Below are 19,745 nucleotides of genomic sequence, written 5' to 3' on the forward strand. Positions count from 1 at the left end.
CTTTTTTTTCTCTTTGCAGGTTTATTTGGCAAGACTAAGACAAATAAGATTGCAGAATTTCAATGAACGCCAACAGATTAGAGCCAAGCTTCGTGGTGAAAAGGCAGGTTGAAAATCTATTTTTCAAAAAATACTTGAATGACATTATAATATATTGAGATTAAAAATGCTGTGCCACTAACACAAGATAAAATCTCACGAAGACAGTGAAAGTCAAAGACCAGAAAAACTATATTTAGGAATACAGAAAATCGTATTTATATGACTTAAAATTGATAAGACCTGTTGTTCTGGTGGAATTCTGAGAGGAAAGTGTGAGTAGTAGCCATGGACATACAAAAGGGGACATTCTGTATCGTTCTCTTTTTATCTATTTTTCCCAGTGTCCATAGGAGTTGATGGTTCTGGAGAGTTCAGTTGTAGCTCTGAATAAGTTACCATTTTTCATTTTTAGATGTTTATTTATTCATATAAACTCTGCAGTGAATTTGAGGTTCTATCCTAAGTACTGCTGTGCTCACTACTTATTTTGTAGAAGGAAACTGACAGCTCTGAAGATCAAGAAGGAAGTGAGGAGGCCGATGTGAGGCGTAAAAAAGTGGAAGCCCTGAAGGTATGTACTGGAGGTGATATGGGTTTTCTTAGAGAAAAGGGAAACCCGAGATAGAAAGTTGTGTTCTTAAGTCTTTCATCATTAAATCACCTTATTCTTTTGCCTTAAATTTTCTTTGTCCTCACTTTGTTTCTGAAAAGTAGCATTTCTCTCTCTCTTTATATCTTATTTATGGAGAGCAATTTGATGAAAGCATGGCATAAATACATGGAACTATCACACAAGTAATCTTAAAAAGAGAAAATGGTAACCCTAAAAATGAAAAACATAGTGTCCATTTCTGTGAAGACAAATTTGTGCATAATAGTCATGTTTTAAAACTTTTCCATTTTTATTTCCTTTTGAATGTACATTCATTTATTCTCATTCCAGAGATACTTATTGAACAGCTGCTGTGTTTTGACACCTGGTTTAGGTGCTGGGTTTGCAGCTTAATGTTTGTATTCTGGAGGGGCGCCCCCCCGCAACACACACACACACACTCTCAGCCACACTGTCTCACACATAGACGTGCATTCACATGCACTGTTGTTGTTGTTTAGTCACCCAGTCGTGTCTGGCTCTTTGTGACCGCATGGACTGTAGCCCCCCAGGCGCCTCTGTCCATGGGATTCTCCAGGCAAGGATACTGGAGTGGGTTGCCATTTCCTTCTCTGGGGAATCTTCCTGGCCCAGGGATCAAACCCAACTCTCCTGCATATACAGTGGATTCTTTATAACTGAGCCACCTAAGAAGCCTGTACACATATACACTTACACACAACCCTAACCAAAAAAGATTAATGTGTGTTTGTATGTAAGCATATATGGAAATACTTTTTACACCTGGAAAGAAAGGCAAACCCCGTGCCTTTCTTTCTGGCGTTAAATTTTGTGGATTGTCCTCCTCTGCAGGCCCAGGCAAGTGCCCGTGCAGCCGTCTTGAAGGAGCAGCTTGAGCGCAAGCGGAAAGAAGCTTACGAGAGAGAGAAGAAGGTGTGGGAGGAGCATGTAAGCCGAGACCCCTGTGAGGACCCTGCCTTTGCCGCCCTCCCAGCTCTCAAGGGAGCTGTGCCAGCCACAGCCCTGTGGTTCTGTGTTTTTATTCTCATTCATTTCTCTGCGTCTCTGTCTCTTTCATCAATTAAGGATAATGCTCTATGTGGAAGTTATTTTGGTATTTGATGTGAGGTGAGATAAAATAGTGTTTGTATTTATCTATACTTCCAAGAGTAGCTAAGTTGACAATTTCATGTGTTTATAAATCTGGCCTCAGTATTTGGTGAAATTTTGAGTTTTGTCATTAGGTGTCACTGTTGATTAATTTTTCAGCAACTAGTGTATTTGACAGATAAAATAGAAACAGTTTTACAGTGATAATTAAAAACCTTTTGTGAAGATATAAGCAATATAGAAAGTCTTGATTGTATTAACCTGGTAATAAAATAGCTAGGGGAAAAAGCTCCCAAAGCAGTTTGTTTCCTAACCCTCACTTATGAAACTTTCAGATCAGTGTTTTATTCCTTTTGCACATTTAAAAAAAACAACAACTTTGACTGAATTTTTAAAAAGCTTCTTAGAATGAAGTAGATATTCTAAACTTAGCCAGGTAATCAATTTGTAACAAAATGGGTTATATCTGTTTTGAAGTTTTATGTTTTTTTCTTCTATGAAACTTTGTTTTTTTTCTTAACTTAGTTAATTTTTATGTTGGTTTTTTTTTTAATGTCAGTATCTTTCTGAATTAAGGACTCAATCTAATGTTTTCTCCTTTCAGAAATTAAAAAATACATGATGGTCTTCTGTCTTACAGTCTGGTTAATGTTGAATAGCGTTAACGTTTCTGTCTAAAAATAATATATACATGATGTTTACACAGAAGGCCCAAGTTCTCCTGTATTAATAAGTGTATTGCTTGGCTTATAATGGTGTTGCCACATCTCAGTAGTTACTCTGAATTACCCTTAATTTTTTAATAACCGAATTAGTTTTGTTTTAAAGTAATTATGAGAGTTAGGAAGATGTTCTCTTTGTTTTTGTTCTTTGGTTTGGATTTCATATGCCTTTCTTTACTTGTTATCTCCGGTTCTTTATGTCTGTTTAGTTGACCCAGGGAGAGACAAGTAGATGCTTGATCATAGTGTAAGCATTTCCTGGAGGCTGCTCGGGATCCTTCTTATTAGATGCCAGTGACTTTCTTAGACCGTGGATCAGATATCTTCAGAGACTGTCTGTACTAGTCATTAGCCATATATGTGGCAGCCATATAGATTTTAATATAATACGGAGTAGATTTTTAATAATAATGTGTGAAACATTTTCTTCATTAAAATACCTTCTGTTGATTAGAAGAAAAGATTTTTTTCCCAAGATGAGTCTTGTGAAAAGAATGTAACAGCTCTCCCTCCTGTATCTTAATCCTGCTGGACTGAATTTGGTGGTCTTTGTTCTCATGCCCTGTTTAACTCATAACATTTATCAATAAATATTTTTATCTATTACTTAAGGCTTCTCTTAAGGTTGAAGTTAATATAGATTGTGCCTTTGGTGTTGTATCTGAAAGTCACTGCCAAACCCAAGGCCATCTGGGTTTTCTCCTGTGTTATCTTCCAGGGGCTTTTCTGGTTTTGACTTCCACGGTTAGGTCAGTAATCAGTTGTGAGCACTTGTCAGGGTGTCAGGTTGTTTCTGTGTTTGCCTGTGGGTGTCCAGTAGTTCTAGCATCGTTTGTTGATAAGCAGTCTGTACTTTCTGCAGTGAATTGCCTTTGCTCCTTTGTTAAATGCAGTTGACTGTATTTGTGTGGGTCTGTTTCTGGGCTCTCTGGTCTGTTCCGTTCATCTGTTTTCATTATTATCACACTGCCTTGATTACCTCAGCTTTCAGTAAGTCTTGAAGTCAAGTAGTATCATTCCTCCAACTTAGTTCTCCTCCTTCAGTTTTATGTTGGCTATCTCCATCTCCTTTTGAACAAAATAGTTGTTGGTATAAAATGAAAGACCAGAGAACTAAATGCTAGAATTGGATTACTGTCTTATGCTTAGAACATGCTCAATAAGTACTAGTTTAAAATATTTATATTGATACTTTTTCATCAGAAATTCTTGTTTACTTGTTTCAAGAAGAGATAGAAGTTGGGAGTGACTTGCAACTGCGTTCCTGTGAGCAGACTGAGAAATGCCATTTCGTTATACTTACTGAAAGTTCAGAACATGATTTCACATTGTTTACAGAGTCTCCATGGCAAGATAAAAGCAAAAACATGTGAAAATAACAAATGGTATTTTCAGTGAAGTAAATCTTATTACCTGTACTTTTCACGTCTTCCGTTCTTATTTATGTTGACATTTTATAATCAGGGCTCTCATGTTGGGTAACTGATGTTCACATGTTAAGATTGTGCCAAACTTTAGAATTTGCAGAAGCATCTCTTTTTGAAGTATAAGATTAGTAAGTATAAGCTTTTTTTGTTTTTGCCAGAATTAGTAAGGGATTGAAATTAGAGCACTAATGTTTAATCTTTTAGAAGGCAATTGTAAAACATTGTTAATGCAGTGGAAAGGAGTTATTCAGCACCATGGGACACATGGCTGTGTTTACATGTGAGGTCAGAGACATGTCTGTCTGTTCACTGATACTTCCTCTGCACTTAGTACATTGCCTTGCACAACAAAAATTGAGGAATGAAAAAACTTCTTGTGGTAGAGCGTATAGGCTGTGATCTTATATATATACCACTTTATCTCTTCATGCAAATATAAATTTGCCAATGTGCTTACATTATTATTACAGTTGGTGGCCAAAGGAATAAAGAACTCAGATGTGTCTCCACCTTCAGGGCAGCAGGAAATGGGGGGTTCTCCATCAAAGCAGCCGATGAGACCTGTTATTTCTGTGACCTCAGCTTTGAAGGAAGTGTGTATGGTAAGCTTTCTATAATTTAGAATTCCTCAAAGTCAAAGAATACTAAAGGGACTAAATTTACTTAAATTACATTAATTCTTAATGTCTGATTAGGTTTTTCTAGGGAAAAAATTACTGCTTAAGATTTTCATGTATGGTTTACTCTTGAGTATTGGAGCCTCACTGTTCTTAGGTTTCACATATAAGACCACCTGATAGATAAAAATATATTAAAATGATTCCCCAATACTGTAAAAGACTCTTGAACAAAAAAATATAAAAATGTATGAAAAATAATGCAAAAAAACACTTTTATTTCCTGGCACTCAAAATTAGCAGAAGTTCATTTCTTGGTATAGCAAATGTTAGAGGACTCAGTGTAATTGCACTTAATTCATCAGATATTTCTTTAAGCTTCTACTTTTGAATCTCTATCATGCCATCGGGAGTATAAAACAAAGGACTGTGGGCAGGTAAAAAGTTTAAACTTGGAAGTACATAGCGGGTATCCATCTGAAATGTGAAGCACTCTATTCTGAGGTTGAGGGAAAGGGACTCCTGTTGTGGGATATTAGCCTGGAACTCAGCAGGCTGAGGAACAGTCTCCTGAGTCATGTTACACCTTAACCTGATTCTTTCCTTTCCTGGTTGTTGAAGTCTGTGCCTATTATTTGTTGAATTTCATTCAGTTTTGGTAGACAGCACTGATGTTATTGGCACACCAATTTTCTACAGCCTCTGTTTATCTTGGAAATGAGATTATGTAGGAAGTACCAGGCTTGGTTAACTCTCAAGAACTCCCAGGAACTTGAGGAACTCCCTACTGTTCCTCAAGAACAGCAGGACAGCACTGTTGCTCAGGCAGGGCGCGTCTCCTCTCCTCTCTGGTAACGACTGTGTGCTGCGCTCTTCACCCCGCCCCTCAGATGCCACGTGCGGGCCCTGCCCGGTCCCAGTCTCACCCCACGTAGCTGCTCACCTCTCTGGTTGTAGCGACTGCTAATTCCTGCCACTTCACTGGGTAAAATGCTCTTTGTCTGATTTACAGGTGTAACTCTGAAACTGACCACTATTTAATAAAATTTGAGGTAATCCATGTAACCAAACGCTTTTCCTTTATGGGTTTTCTTGGTAAATATCATTTGCTTAAAACTTTGAGAACTGCTTTTCCTTACCCTGAGTCTTCCAGGTACCTTTGATTTCATGGTTTTTGTAACTACTAATTTCTCTTTTTTTATGTATTTCATATACTAGTTGGTCTAATTACTTTGATTATACTAATCAGAAAACAAAATTTATTTTAGCATTAGCACAAAGTACATAGGACTCTTTACTGTTACTCTTTGTTTAGGGAGAAAAGCCAGTTCTCAATTATCTTTAGTAAGTAGTACGGCTTAGTAACAATATATGTACCTGAAACATAAAGACAGCTTACAAACAACACACCCTCTTTTGATTATTCATCTGTCAAAATGTCCCTAATTCTAATTGAGTATAAAAATTAATTTTTTAAAAATTTCTGTCATAAATTTATATTTATCAAAAATCAGGTGCCAAAGAGGAAGAGGATATAGTTAAATAAGAGGAAGAGGATATAGTTAAATATCTGATCTAGTAACACAGAAATGTGACAATAATTGAGAATTGGCCATTCTAGCATATTATCACATCTATTAGATGATAATAAGTAATTATTTCTCATTGCTGATAATGAAGGAAGCTATGTTAACATTTTGCAGGAATAAAAAAACAAGGAACATGGAATGCTAATGAAAAACAAAAAGTAAAAATATCAAAAATTGTAAGGTATGCTTTAAAATAACGTTATTTCTTACTCTCTGTGTTTAAAGGACAGAAGTCTAACTGATGCCCAGGAAACCTCAGAAGAAATGCAGAAGAGTAACAGTGCTGTTTCAGTAGGTACAATTTTCAAATTTCCTGTCAATCATTCCACTTAATCATATACCTATTAAAATGCAACATTTTAACTGTTTCAGAGTAAGCGAGAAATACTACGTAGATTAAATCAAAATCTTAAAGTTCAAGAAGATGAAAAGGGAAGGCAGAGTCGTCCTGAAATGGGTACGGTAACTGCTCATGAAGATACCAAAGAGCTGGAAAAAGAAAAGTCAGTTTCATCGGATCGAAAAAAATGGGAGACAGGAGGCCAGCTTGTGCTTCCTGTGGATGAACTGGCCCTGGACGCTTCCTTCTCTGTGACGGAAAGTGCGTATGAGCGCGCTCAGGTGCCATCTGGTCCGCCCCAGCCCCCTTGTGGCCATGTGGCTGGACACTCTGAGGATGCCCCACGTAGAGGGGCTGAGAGCCTGGAGGGGGTTCTGTAATAAGCGAGACATGGAGAAAACCATTCGGCTTCAACATGGGAGGGCTTTCACCTTTTTTTTCTTTTTTAACACTCTTTTAAGCTTTCTTTTTTCAAATATTGTATTTATTTTCGGTTGCACTGGGTCTTTGTTGCTTTGCTTTCTCTAGTTGCAGCAAGCAGAGGCTGCTCTCTCGGTGTGATGTGCAGGCTCCTCAGTGCAGTGGCTTTTCTTGTTGTGGAGCGCAGACTCTAGGTGCACAGGCTTACAGGCAGTTGCAGTACGTGGGCTCTAGAGTGCAGGCTCAGTAGTTGTGGCACACAGGTTTAGTTGCTTCGAAACATGTGGAATCTTCCTGGATCAGGAACTGAACCCATGTCTCCTGCATTGGCAGGTGGATTCTTATCCACTCTGCCAGCAGGGAAGTCCCATGAGAGGGTTTTCCCCAACAATCTGTGATGTGAGAGCAAGAACGAATGGCACGCATGTAACCTGTGTTACTCCAGCCCTTCCTCCCACCTTAGAGTCACCTGTCACCAGGAGTAATTCTTGGTGAGAATCAGAAGAGTGCACTTGGGCAGAACCTGGGAAGGTCGGGGCAGTATTGAGCAGGCCTGTGGAGAGTCTCATAGGCCATCCCTTTGCTCAACGAGGATTCCTAAGCCCCTGCCCTTGTCTCACGTTGTCCCAGCCCTGGAGTGCAGCGGGGAACTGACAGAGACACATGCTGGTGGGGGTTCGCTTTCTAGGCAGCTGATCTGATCACCGCCTAACTGAGTGCTGTTTTATGTGGGTTTTTTGATGGGCCATTTTGGTAGAATTCTTTCTTTTTAGTACTTGAAGCAAAGTTCACAGACTCCACAGCAGGCAGCTGTGTACTGAGTCCCACTCTCTCACACACACACACATGGACTTGTAAGGGCCTCATGGGAAGTCTACTAGTGTGTCAGAGGAATAACTTTGAAAAGCAAGTGAGGATGCATCAGAGAAGGAAAATTGAGAGTGTGATATGAATTTAAAAGGAAGAGAGAGGGCAAGATGAGGGCTAGAAAATCTGCACTGTGTTTGTCAGAGGAGGGCCTTGTGACCTTGGTGAAAGCAGTGTTGCTAGAGGTCAGGGGGCAGAAGCAGAATCTGGGGGTTAAGGAGCGAGTAAAAGGTGAGGGAGGAGCCTCTTCTGGAAGCTGAGCTGTGAGGGCAGGAGAGGGATGCAGTGCCCCCTGGTGGACCCTTACAGAAAAGAGCCTGAGAGCCAAAGCGCAGCCTGCCATGCTTCTCAGTACGTGATGGACCTTGGTTGCAGGGAGCATGAAAATCCAGTGTCCCTTCCCATCCGTGCCTGAGCCAGGCTCCCTGTGGTTTTCATGCCACTTGCTTTGTCCTGTCTGCCTCCTCACCGCTCACCTTATGTCACTGGAGTCTAGCCGCTTTATTTCACGGCCCTCCTCCCCTCTCTTCTTCTCAGCCCTTTGCATGGAGGCCTCCTTGTTTCTTTTCTCACCCTGCTGTTCAGCCTTCCCCCATTTCTGAATTCCTCCGTGTCGCAGAGCTCTTCACAGTCTAGTCTGTGTACAGCCCTGAGCCCCACCTTCCATCCCTCACCCCTTCACCCAGCTTCCCAGCCCCGCAGTCCCTTGCAGATTGCTTTGTCATCTTTATCAGATACCATGTGGCTGTAAGTTATGGGTCTGTTCATTGTTCTCTGCTCTTTTTAACCATCCTTTTAAAAATTGTTTCTTACTGGTAATCATTTTGCTTAAACAAAACAGAATATTGTCTGATAAATTGCAGGTATTTACTTTCATGGACGGGTACACAAAAATATGTATCATGTATTTGGTCATCATTGAAAGTTTGTATGACTTACATACCCTGTAATATTTGAGAGTATATCCTATCTATTACTGCTGGGTACCTATATGCTTCATGTATTAATTATTACCAAGTGTTCTGAAGACTCAAATTTCAGTAGGTGATTTTCTCTGTTTCGCTTTGCAAAATTTTATTCAAAAAGTTAACCCCAAATTATTATTGTCAAATAGGAAGTGTCAGTTGCTTACTTAGGATAAAGAAGATAAAACAAATTTTCTTCAAGTACTTTTCTCTACTTTTAATCCATATGCACATTTGTCTTAGGATTTTTTTTCTATTCTCTGCAATTTATAGAAACAAAATATTAACATATTTTATCTATTTCTGTACTATCCCAAATTATTCTTAATTAAAAATTTTTTTCTCAAGTAAAAATGTTATAGAAACATAACTTACATTTTTTTCCATTTTTATATTTCCTAAAACTAGAATCTGCCTTTAATGCAATGTTGTTATTAGAGTCTATCACTGAAATTTTTTATATCTTTTTCTTTTAGAACATACAGTGGGAGAGGTTATTAAATTAGATCCTAGTGGATCTCCAAGAAAAGTCTGGGGGAAAAGTCCTACAGATTCTGTTCTGAGGATACTTGGAGAAGCTGAACTGCAACTTCAGACAGAACTCTTGGAAAACACAACTATTAGAAGTGGTGAGCAGAGAAGCTATTTTTTTTTATGTTAGAAGTAATGTTAAAAACATACTTAGTTACCATTTTGTGTATGTGATGCCTGAACACTTAAGATTTACTCTCTTAGCAGCTGTACATTTGTTGGTAACTGTAATTAACCATGCTGTGTGTTAGAGCTCTAGAAACTTATGCATAAACAGAAATTTAAACAACTGAAGGCTTGTACCCCTTAGAGACATCTCTTTGTTTCTCCCACCTCTGAGGCCCTGGCAACCACTGTTCCAGTTTCTGTGAGTTTGGCTTTTTTAGATTCCATTTATATATGATATCATACAGTGTTTATCTTTTCATGTCTGACTTATTTGTAACATTTAGAATTATATCTTCCATGGATTTCCTTCATTCTTAAGGGTGAAAAAGCCACAGTCATCAAGACAGTATGGTACTGGCACAAAGACAGAAATATAGATCAATGGAACAGAATAGAAAGCCCAAAGATAAATCCACGGACCTATGGATACCTTATCTTCGACAAAGGAGGCAAGGATATGCAATGGAAAAAAGACAACCTCTTTAACAAGTGGTGCTGGGAAAATGGGTCAACCACTTGTAAAAGAATGAAACTAGAACACTTTCTAACACCATACACAAAAATAAACTCAAAGTGGATTGAAGATCTAAATGTAAGACCAGAGACTATAAAACTCCTAGAGGAGAACATAGGCAAAACACTCTCCGACATAAATCACAGCAGGATCCTCTATGACCCACCTCCCAGAATATTGGAAATAAAAGCAAAAATAAACAAATGGGACCTAATTAAGCTTAAAAGCTTTTGCACAACAAAGGAAACTATAAGCAAGCTGAAAAGACAGCCCTCAGATTGGGAGAAGATAATAGCAAACAAAGCAACAGACAAAGGATTAATCTCAAAAATATACAAGCAACTCCTGCAGCTCAATTCCAGAAAAATAAATGACCCAATCAAAAGATGGGCCAAAGAACTAAACAGACATTTCTCCAAAGAAGACATACAGATGGCTAACAAACACATGAAAAGATGCTCAACATCACTCATTATCAGAGAAATGCAAATCAAAACCACAATGAGGTACCATTACACGCCAGTCAGGATGGCTGCTATCCAAAAGTCTACAAGCAATAAATGCTGGAGAGGATGTGGAGAAAAGGAACCCTCTTACACTGTTGGTGGGAATGCAAACTAGTACAGTTGCTATGGAGAACAGTGTGGAGATTTCTTAAAAAACTGGAAATAGAACTGCCATATGACCCAGCAATCCCACTTCTGGGCATACACACTGAGGAAACCAGATCTGAAAGAGACACGTGCACCCCAATGTTCATCGCAGCACTGTTTATAATAGCCAGGACATGGAAGCAACCTAGATGCCCATCAGCAGATGAATGGATAAGGAAGCTGTGGTACATATACACCATGGAATATTACTCAGCCGTTAAAAGAATTCATTTGAATCAGTTCTAATGAGATGGATGAAATTGGAGCCCATTATACAGAGTGAAGTAAGCCAGAAAGATAAAGACCATTACAGCATACTAACACATATATATGGAATTTAGAAAGATGGTAACGATAACCCTATATGCAAAACAGAAAAAGAGACACAGATGTACAGAACAGACTTTTGGACTCTGTGGGAGAAGGCAAGGGTGGGATGTTTTGAGAGAACATCATCGAAACATGTATATTATCAAGGGTGAAACAGATCACCAGCCCAGGTTGGATGCATGAAACAAGTGCTCGGGGCTGGTGCACTGGGAAGACCCAGAGGAATCGGGTGGAGAGGGAGGTGGGAGGGGGGATCGGGATGGGGAATACGAGTAACTCTATGGCTGATTCATATCAATGTATGACAAAACCCACTGCAATGTTGTGAAGTAATTAGCCTCCAACTAATAAAAATAAAAGAAAAAAAAAAAGGGTGAATACTGTTATTGTGTGTGTGTATATTTACACACACACACCCTATTCTCTTTACCCATTCATTTGTGCACACTCAGTTTCTTTCCCTGTCTTGGCTACTGTGAATAGTTCTCCAGTGAATGTATGAGTGCAGATAACCCTTCAAGATTCTGATTTAATTTTCTTTCACGAAATACTCGGAAATGGAATTGCTGTATAGTTCTATTTTTCATGTTTTGAAGAACCTCAGTACTGTTCTCCATAGAGGCTACACCAGTTCACATTCCTGCTAACAGTGCACAGGGAGGGTTCCCATTTCTTCACATCCCCACCAGTATTTGTCGTCTTTCCTTTCTTTTTTTTAATAATAGCTATGGTGACAAGAATGAAATGATCTCTCATTGTGATTTTGATTTGCATTTCCCTGATTATTAGTGATATTGAGCTCCTCTTCATATATCTGTTGGCCATTTGTGTGTCTTTGGAGAAATGTCTGTTCAGTTCCTTTACTTTTTAGAACAAATTTGATTTTTATTGAAATGTAGTAGGTTTACAGTGTTGTGGAAGCTCAGGTGTACAGCATGGTGCTTCAGTCATATGTGTACAGAAAACCACTCTTGTCTAGGTTCCTTTCCCATACAGATCTTGACAGAATGTTGATAGAGCTCCCTGTGCTATACAGTAGGTCCTTATTAGTTATTCTTTGTGCACTTAAAAATTGCTATCATTAATTAATAGCGGCAAAAAAATTTAATATGCCGGGTTTTTTTGCTGTTGACTTATATGAGTTCCTTAAATGTTTTATGTTAAACTCTTATCACATATATAATATACAAATAATTTTTATTATTCTGTAGATTCCCTTTTTATTTTGTTGGTTTTTCCTTTGCTGTGCAGAAACTTTTTACTCTGATGTAGTCTTGCTTTTTGTTTTTCTTTTTTTTTTCCTTCTGTTGCTTGTGCTTTGGTGTCATATCGAAAAATTTCTTAGTAAGATGTCTACAGTCTGTTTTTGAAGTGCCTAGTCAAGTGTGTTGCTTATTTTTCCATTATGTTGGTTTTCCTTTGGTTGGTTACATGTGTAGATTATATCGTCAATAGTTAGAAATAGTTTTTTTGTCCGGTATTTATTTGATCATTTCTTTTTCTTCGCACTGCATTTGAGAGCCTCTAGACCAGTCTTCAGTCCTCGTAGTGCTTGTTCCTGGTTTTAATAGATGCTTTTTTATAGCAGAAGAGTCAGACTGAACAGATCACAGGTGTGACCTCTGCCACTGTCAGACTGTTGATGAGGTTTGGTGAAGGGAAAATATTCCAAAGCATGAGCAGCACTGTAGTTTTGTTCTCCTTGACTTGGAAGGAGTAAGGTAAAACAGCTCACAGATAGCTGTTCACAACTTTATTCCCTAACGGGGTAACTGAACCAGGCAGTTCCTGCTGGCCCAGTGTTACAGATGGACTGTGGACAGCAAAGTGGGCCCACTTGACTTTAGTGATGATGAATTTAAGCTGAGACAGGGAGCAGGGCTCTCTGCTTTTCTCCACCTATCCCAGTTGTGTGTGTTCGGACATGGCAGACAGAAGACGAAGTTGTTTGCTGGAAATACAGTGGGTTGAGGACCTTTGGAGGAGAATGTTTTTAATGATGGACTCTTGGATAAATTTTAATGGGGAAGGTGGGGAGAGTATCCGTGGTAGGATCTGTGGGTTGTGGGTCCTGATCGGGTTTGGGTGGGGGAGCAGAGGGTGATGAGTGGGAACACAGGATGTTAGGGGTTAGGAGGTGGGACAGTTAACATTGAACATTCTGAGGAGCTGTGTTTATTGACAGGATCTCTAAGATGTGAGCATGAAGTGACTAAGGTGAGGGGAAGAAAGCATCATGGGGATGAATTGACCAGCCCAGATCCAGGGGGCTTGTTCAAGGTGTAGACATAAATCTAGCAGGTTAGCTGAGACAGAACTCGGGTGGGGGCTCCCAGTAGTGAACTGGAGAGCAGCATCTCCAAGGAGTGGATGTGGCTGACTTGGGTGTCTTCCGATCATTGCAGTGAGCTGTTCTGGGCAAATCAATGCTCTCCAGACAGCAGTTAAAAGGATGGAAAGTTTCTGAGCACTTGCCACAAAAACACACAAAAACATGAGTTCATAATTTTAAAGATATCATCCTGATATATATAAACACATATACATATGTATGTATGTGTATATATACACATATATATATGTATGTATGTAATTCTGACATTTCTGTATATATGTAAAAGTTTCACCTAAAGGAAGAGGCATAAACCATATGTTAACCACCTTAGAAATTTATTTTTATTTTTAAATTTTTTCACCACTTGGTATTTGTAGCTTTATTATCAAGTAACTATATTATTTTGTAACTATTGTCAAGCTTCAGTATGTTTCAAATAACTAAATACTGCAACTGAGACATTAAAAATGCAAACTAACTTATCAAAATAATTGTATTCTGAATATTATATATAATATTATACATTTTATATTACATAAAGAGTTTTTATACAAAAAGTTAAGGTTTGTTTATGATCATTGAAAATCTGAAATACATTTGAACAAAGCATTCCTATGCATACATATGTAATCACTCACCAAAACCATATATGAATGTGGTTTTGAAAAATAAAATTACGTTCATACAACAAAGGTGAAATATGTTTTTATTAATTTGACAGTATTACTTCTAAACTGCACACATATGAATGATATGACTTCATTCTGTATATTTACAAATTTTATTTTAAGAAATACATTTTATTTTAAGAAATGTGTATAGTTCATAATCATTAAAATGTCTATCCACAGGCATAATGTAGACCCAGCCCAGTGAATAGAAGGGTTTTGATGGTCAGTCATATCATCTGTGTATGACATCATAGTTTTAGAAAAATATTCTATTCAGTTGTACAGTTTGATACATCTTCATAGCTCTGCTTGTCATCAGTAATTACAGATGAGGTACAGAGCTTAGAGGAGAATGTACAGAGAACTAGGTACTCAAGAAAGAGTATCGCTGGTTTCTCAAGTGGAGAACACCATAAACACCCAAGCAGTAAATTAGTCATTAAACTAAGTGTCAGTCCTTCAAAAAGGTTCATACACTGTTGTGTCATACATAACTTTGATGTTGAAATGTCTTAAGTTCAAAACACTTTTAAATTGAATGAGAGCTGTGATTTTTAAGTAAAGTCAAACATTTTCCTAACTGATCTGAAAAGCCTGCAAAACAGTATCTTTATAACAAAAAAAATGCCTTTGAATTTAAATTTAATTTGACTATCATGTACCTTAATCATTTATTAATTTCTAGTACATAACAGAACTTAACTAGTAATTACCTGCTGTGAGAATGAACTGTGTTCTAAATGCTATTGAAGATAAAAGTCAAGTCAGTGTGAGGACATAACATGATTTTTCATTTTTGTTGTTTCAGAGATTTCTCCTGAAAGGGAGAATTGCAAATCCTTAATTATTGAAGAAGAAAAAGTGAAATGTATTTCACTTGAAATGAACCCATCAGCTACTGTTGATTCTTCGGTTGAGACAAACAGGCCAAACATTAGTGAAGCATCTCCACAGACAGCATTGAAACCAGAAGATTTGGAGGGTATGTTTTCATGGGGCAAAAGGAGATTTATTTGGTTTAATAATACTTCATTGTCTTCCTTATAAACAAACCTTCAAAATATTTGTTTATGTTTGGGTGATTGATCTCAAATTAGGTTCACTATTTTTCTAGTGCCAGGTCTTTTTTTATCACCACATTGCAGATCACCCCAAAACTTAGTGTTAGAACATCCGTTTTACTCTGTCTCCCAATGTTGGAACAACGGCCAGTTTTACTCTGTCTCCTCATCTTGTTGTTGGGAACTGAGTCAGGCCCTGGCTCACCCCCGTGCTTTTCTCGTGCGTGTGTTCTCCTCTCTGTGATGACCTGGTCTCATGGGTCCAAGAGGGCTTAGCTGGTGTCCTGACTGCTACAACTGGAAGATGGTGAGGCTGGTCCCTTCCTTTTCATACAGCCTCCAGGCCTTTCTCTGTACTCTGTCCAGCAGGATGGTCTGACGTCTTCCATGGCTCACAGGTACACAGGCAGAAGCTGCTTATCCTTGTAGAAGCTAGTCTCCGAACTGGCACAGGGTTGCTTCTGCTGTATTTCATTGGTCAAAGCAGTTACAAACAAGCCTGGATTCAGAGGGAGGGGAAGCAGGCACCTCTCAAGGGTAAAAGGGTTAAATATTTTGTTATTGTTGTTCAGTCATTTAGTCATATCCAGCTCTTTGTGACTTCACGGACTGCAGCATGCCAGGCTTTACTGTCCTTCACCATCTCCCAGAGTTTGCTCAAACTTCTGTCAGTTGAGTCAATGATACTATCTCATCTTCTGTTGTCCCCTTCTCCTCCTGCTTTTAGTCTTTCCCAGTGTCACAGTCTTTTCCAATGAGTCGGCTCTTCATACCAGCTGGTGAAAGTATTGGAGCTTCAGCATCAGTCCTTCCAGTGAATATTCAGGGTTGATTTCCTTTAGGATTGACTGGTTTGATCTCCTTTCAGTCCGGTGGGCTGTCAGGAGTCTTTGTATTTGTAGCCATCTTTAATGTCAAAGTCTGCCCTTTTACCAAACTTATTTATATCCCCTCACATGCAGAATACCCTGACTCTTCATAGCCACATCTTATTATGATATTGGCTCAGATGTTGTCATCAAGGTCAGACCTGTGTTTATATGAGGTTCTTTGGGTGCAGTTCTTTGAATACATTTACTTTCAATCTGAAGACCTAGAGAGTTCTTTTCACTTGCTTTTTCATTCATAAATCTAACAGTGATGACGAGGAACTGAGACCCCTTGTCAAAAACAGGGAAGGTACAAGATTGTGGGTACATAGAAACGGGATCCCACCAGGAGTAGCTTGGCCAGCTTGCTTCCCTCCCAGCAAACATTGGTGCCCTCAAAGGCTCTTCTGTTGGGCTGTATCTTTCAATCACGCTGGGGAGTGCTTCTGCAAGTATTAATGATTTTGTGAATTTTGTGTGAATGTTATTGACATTTAGTGAAAAACCACTGGGGTTTTTGGTTTGGGTTTGTTTTTTGAGACCGTGCCCTCTCTGCCTGCAGTTGCTGTGAGGAAGGCAATTGAGATGCTCAGCAATCCTCTTGTTCAACAGCAAGAGTCAGAAAGACAGACCTTTAAATCCTTCTGTGCCCCAGCAGAAAGTCTGACGGCCTTCTGTTTTTGACCTCTGTCTTTGCCCTGAGACCTCAGGCATACTTTGCCTGAGGTTAGTGTCTATCTGGAGGCATCTTTTCCCTTGAGAAACTTCCTCTTCTGAGTTCTCCTCATGAGCTAAACTGATCTTTCTTCAACTCACCTTTTTCTCCTTGTGGTTTATAAGTGGCTACCTTAGGAATCTCACTGGCACTGTAAATGGTCTACTCAGATAGCTCCTTAGCTCGGTCACTGAATCTCTTAGGTGCCTTTTCTTTCATCCTTTTTCATGTCACAGGGCAACACTTTCTGCCACCATGTCACAAGAATGCCCTTTCCTCCAGCCTCCAATAACCACTCTTCACGGGCCAGGCTCTCACCACAGCCTTCTTGAAACCTTTCAGTGTCAGATGCTGGCCTGTCCCCAGAGCAGTGTACATATCTAACCTTTGTGGTGTCAACACCCTATCTTCAGATAGGAGATTCTGTTTCAGTTATCTCTCGCTGCAAATCAGTTTGCTTCCCAGACTTAGTGACTTAAAAGAACGGTCTTGATTTATCTCACACTCTGTGGATTAGGAGCTGGGACTTTCCTTCTCCTCCTCACGGCATCAGCTGGCATCGCTCAGTGGTGTTGAGCCATCGGCTGCGCTTACTTGGGTGGGAGGTGCTGTCTGCACAGCTGGCGCCTCGGCTCGGCTGGGCCTGTGCTGCTGGGTCCCACTCCCGTGCTTTGAGTCTCAGGGCCTTGCCATGTTGTCTCTCCAGGGCCCTTAAACTGCTTTCTTGGTGGTTTAAGCTTCCGGATTCCAAGGTGGAAACTGCCAATTCTCTCAAAAGGCTGGATGTGGGCCAAGCCTACAGGACTCCAGCTGTACTCCACTGGTCCAGGCCGTCACACTGCTGATCCAGACTCAGGGACTTGGGAAAACAGAGCTCCCTCTGGATGAGAGGAAGACTGGACAGCTGCCACATGTGTGACCTTGTAGTCTTGTGAAATCGTCTTGTTCACTAGAATCTTAGTTAATGATTATCTTATGTCTTTTCTTAAAAAAAAAAAAGAACCTGTTAGGTGTATATTTAATAATAGTGACTGTATAGCCTATTAGAGCTGGGACAAGAGCTGGGACAGTTTTTCTGCAAGAGCCATGTAGTAAATATTGTTGCCTTTGTGGGCAGTACAGTCACAAATCTAGTTTGTGGAATGAATCACATTGATGTGGCTTAAGGTGCCAGAGAACAGTTACTCGGTTAAAAAATTTTGAGCAGGACACCACTGCTCCAAGTGCTTTCTTGTAAGGGTGACCAAAAAATCATTTGAATAAAAGATAAAAATTTTAAGGATTGGTACAATACCAATCATCTCTCTAAATAGGACAACTAACTAGAAACTTTTAAAATAGAGAAGGAAAAAAAGGAGTGGCCATGGTGGCTGAAACAAGAAAGTATCAATAATTTGAATTGGACAGGAAAAAGAGAAATTAAGAAACGAAGAGAGAAATTCTCTTCTCATTGCTGTTAACTTTCAGGAAATATCACCCAGGTGAAAGATGAGCCACTGCCAGAGAACAGAGATAGTTCCCTGGTTATTAATTATTTGAGGGTTTAGGAAAATAGATTTAGCACCCTAGTTATATTTACCTTTTCACTGTGAAAGTCCAGGTAAGAGGGTTTTTTTTTTTTTTAATTTTTGATGATTGAGCTTTCTAATCAGTTACTAATCAGTGGTATTATATTCTACTCTCTGTCCATATTTCTGGCCACAGATAGTGTTATTCTTTAAGTTTTTATATCTTCTAGAAAGCAATTTATATATTACTGAAATGTTAATGAAGAAAAACTTTTCTATAATAATGAAAAATACAGAGTACACAATATTTCTTCTGGGTATTTTTATTGCAATGAAAATGCAAAAGGAGAAGTCTGTTATTTCAGAAATAACTAGAGTGTAAAGACAGTAAGATTAAGATAGATAACCTACTGATTTTTTGTTAGAGTTACTACATTAGCCTGAAACGAGGTATGATCATCTATAAGAGATTTATTCTGTTTTCTCTAAGTGGATTTTTGCCTTGCAGAGCCTGCTGACTTGGAGGCAGAAGTACTGCAGGAGCCAAGTGGAGCAGACAGAGATGGCGGTTTGCCCCACCCCGTTCTCGACATGTGGGTCAGTGAGAGAGAAGGAGCAGAGGAGGTTGAGTACGTCACCTCTTCCCTACATTTCACACCTGCTCCCTTCATGTCATGCCTTTCACAGAAATACTGGAGTAACCCAATATTACATTAAATCAATTAGGAAAATAGTTAATTTGGGAATAGGTATCACATTCTTGAGGTTCAGAAATCAGCAAGCAAAATATACAGTGAAAGGTCTGTTTCCCACTTTTGTCCCCACCCAGCAAATTCCCACTCTGTCCTCTTTCCAAACATGGTTAATATATACAGAAGCAAAAGCAAAGATATAGTCTCCCTCACTTTTATTTATTTTATTTTTCATTTATTTTTATTAGTTGGAGGCTAATTACTTTATAATATTGAAGTGGTTTTTGTCATACATTGACATGAATCAGCCATGGATTTACATGTATTCCCCATCCCGATCCCCCCTCCCACCTCCCTCTCCCCCCGATCCTCTGGGTCTTCCCAGTGCACCAGGCCCAAGCACTTTTTCATGCATCCAACCTGGGCTGGTGATCTGTTTCACCCTTGATAATATACATGTTTCGATGCTGTTCTTTCAAAACATCCCACCCTTGCCTTCTCCCACAGAGTTCAAAAGTCTGTTCTGTACTTCTGTGTCTCTTTTTCTGTTTTGCATATAGGGTTATCGTTACCATCTTTCTAAATTCCATATATATGTGTTAGTATGCTGTAATTCTTTATCTTTCTGGCTTACTTCACTCTGTATAATGGGCTCCAGTTTCATCCATCTCATTAGAACTGATTCAAATGAATTCTTTTTAATGGCTGAGTAATATTCCATGGTGTATATGTACCACAGCTTCCTTATCCATTCATCTGCTGATGGGCATCTAGGTTGCTTCCATGTCCTGGCTATTATAAACAGTGCTGCGATGAACATTGGGGTGCACGTGTCTCTTTCAGATCTGGTTTCCTCAGTGTGTATGCCCAGAAGTGGGATTGCTGGGTCATATGGCAGTTCTATTTCCAGTTTTTTAAAAATCTCCACACTGTTCTCCATAGTGGCTGTACTAGTTTGCATTCCCACCAACAGTGTAAGAGGGTTC

General features: G+C 39.2%; 1 protein-coding gene across 5 annotated transcripts in view; it reads left to right on the forward strand.

Moving 5' to 3' along the window:
* The window catches only part of NEK1 (NIMA related kinase 1), a 123,031-nt gene that overhangs the window by 77,641 nt on the left and 25,645 nt on the right, over positions 1–19,745 (forward strand). For 2 of the 5 annotated variants that reach the window (XM_043486699.1, XM_043486702.1), the window contains 9 exons: positions 20–103; positions 536–613; positions 1,508–1,603; positions 4,385–4,516; positions 6,346–6,411; positions 6,493–6,721; positions 9,189–9,341; positions 14,723–14,896; positions 18,576–18,696. In XM_043486699.1, coding sequence (XP_043342634.1) covers positions 20–103; positions 536–613; positions 1,508–1,603; positions 4,385–4,516; positions 6,346–6,411; positions 6,493–6,721; positions 9,189–9,341; positions 14,723–14,896; positions 18,576–18,696 — 1,133 coding nt within the window. Of the gene's footprint in view, positions 1–19; positions 104–535; positions 614–1,507; positions 1,620–4,384; positions 4,517–6,345; positions 6,412–6,492; positions 6,722–9,188; positions 9,342–14,722; positions 14,897–18,575; positions 18,697–19,745 lie in introns of those variants that run through there. The other 3 variants (XM_043486703.1, XM_043486701.1, XM_043486704.1) reach the window with 3 other exon arrangements.

The sequence above is a fragment of the Cervus canadensis genome, chromosome 14 (genome assembly GCF_019320065.1).
Source record: "Cervus canadensis isolate Bull #8, Minnesota chromosome 14, ASM1932006v1, whole genome shotgun sequence".
NCBI classification, from domain to species: Eukaryota; Metazoa; Chordata; class Mammalia; order Artiodactyla; family Cervidae; genus Cervus; species Cervus canadensis.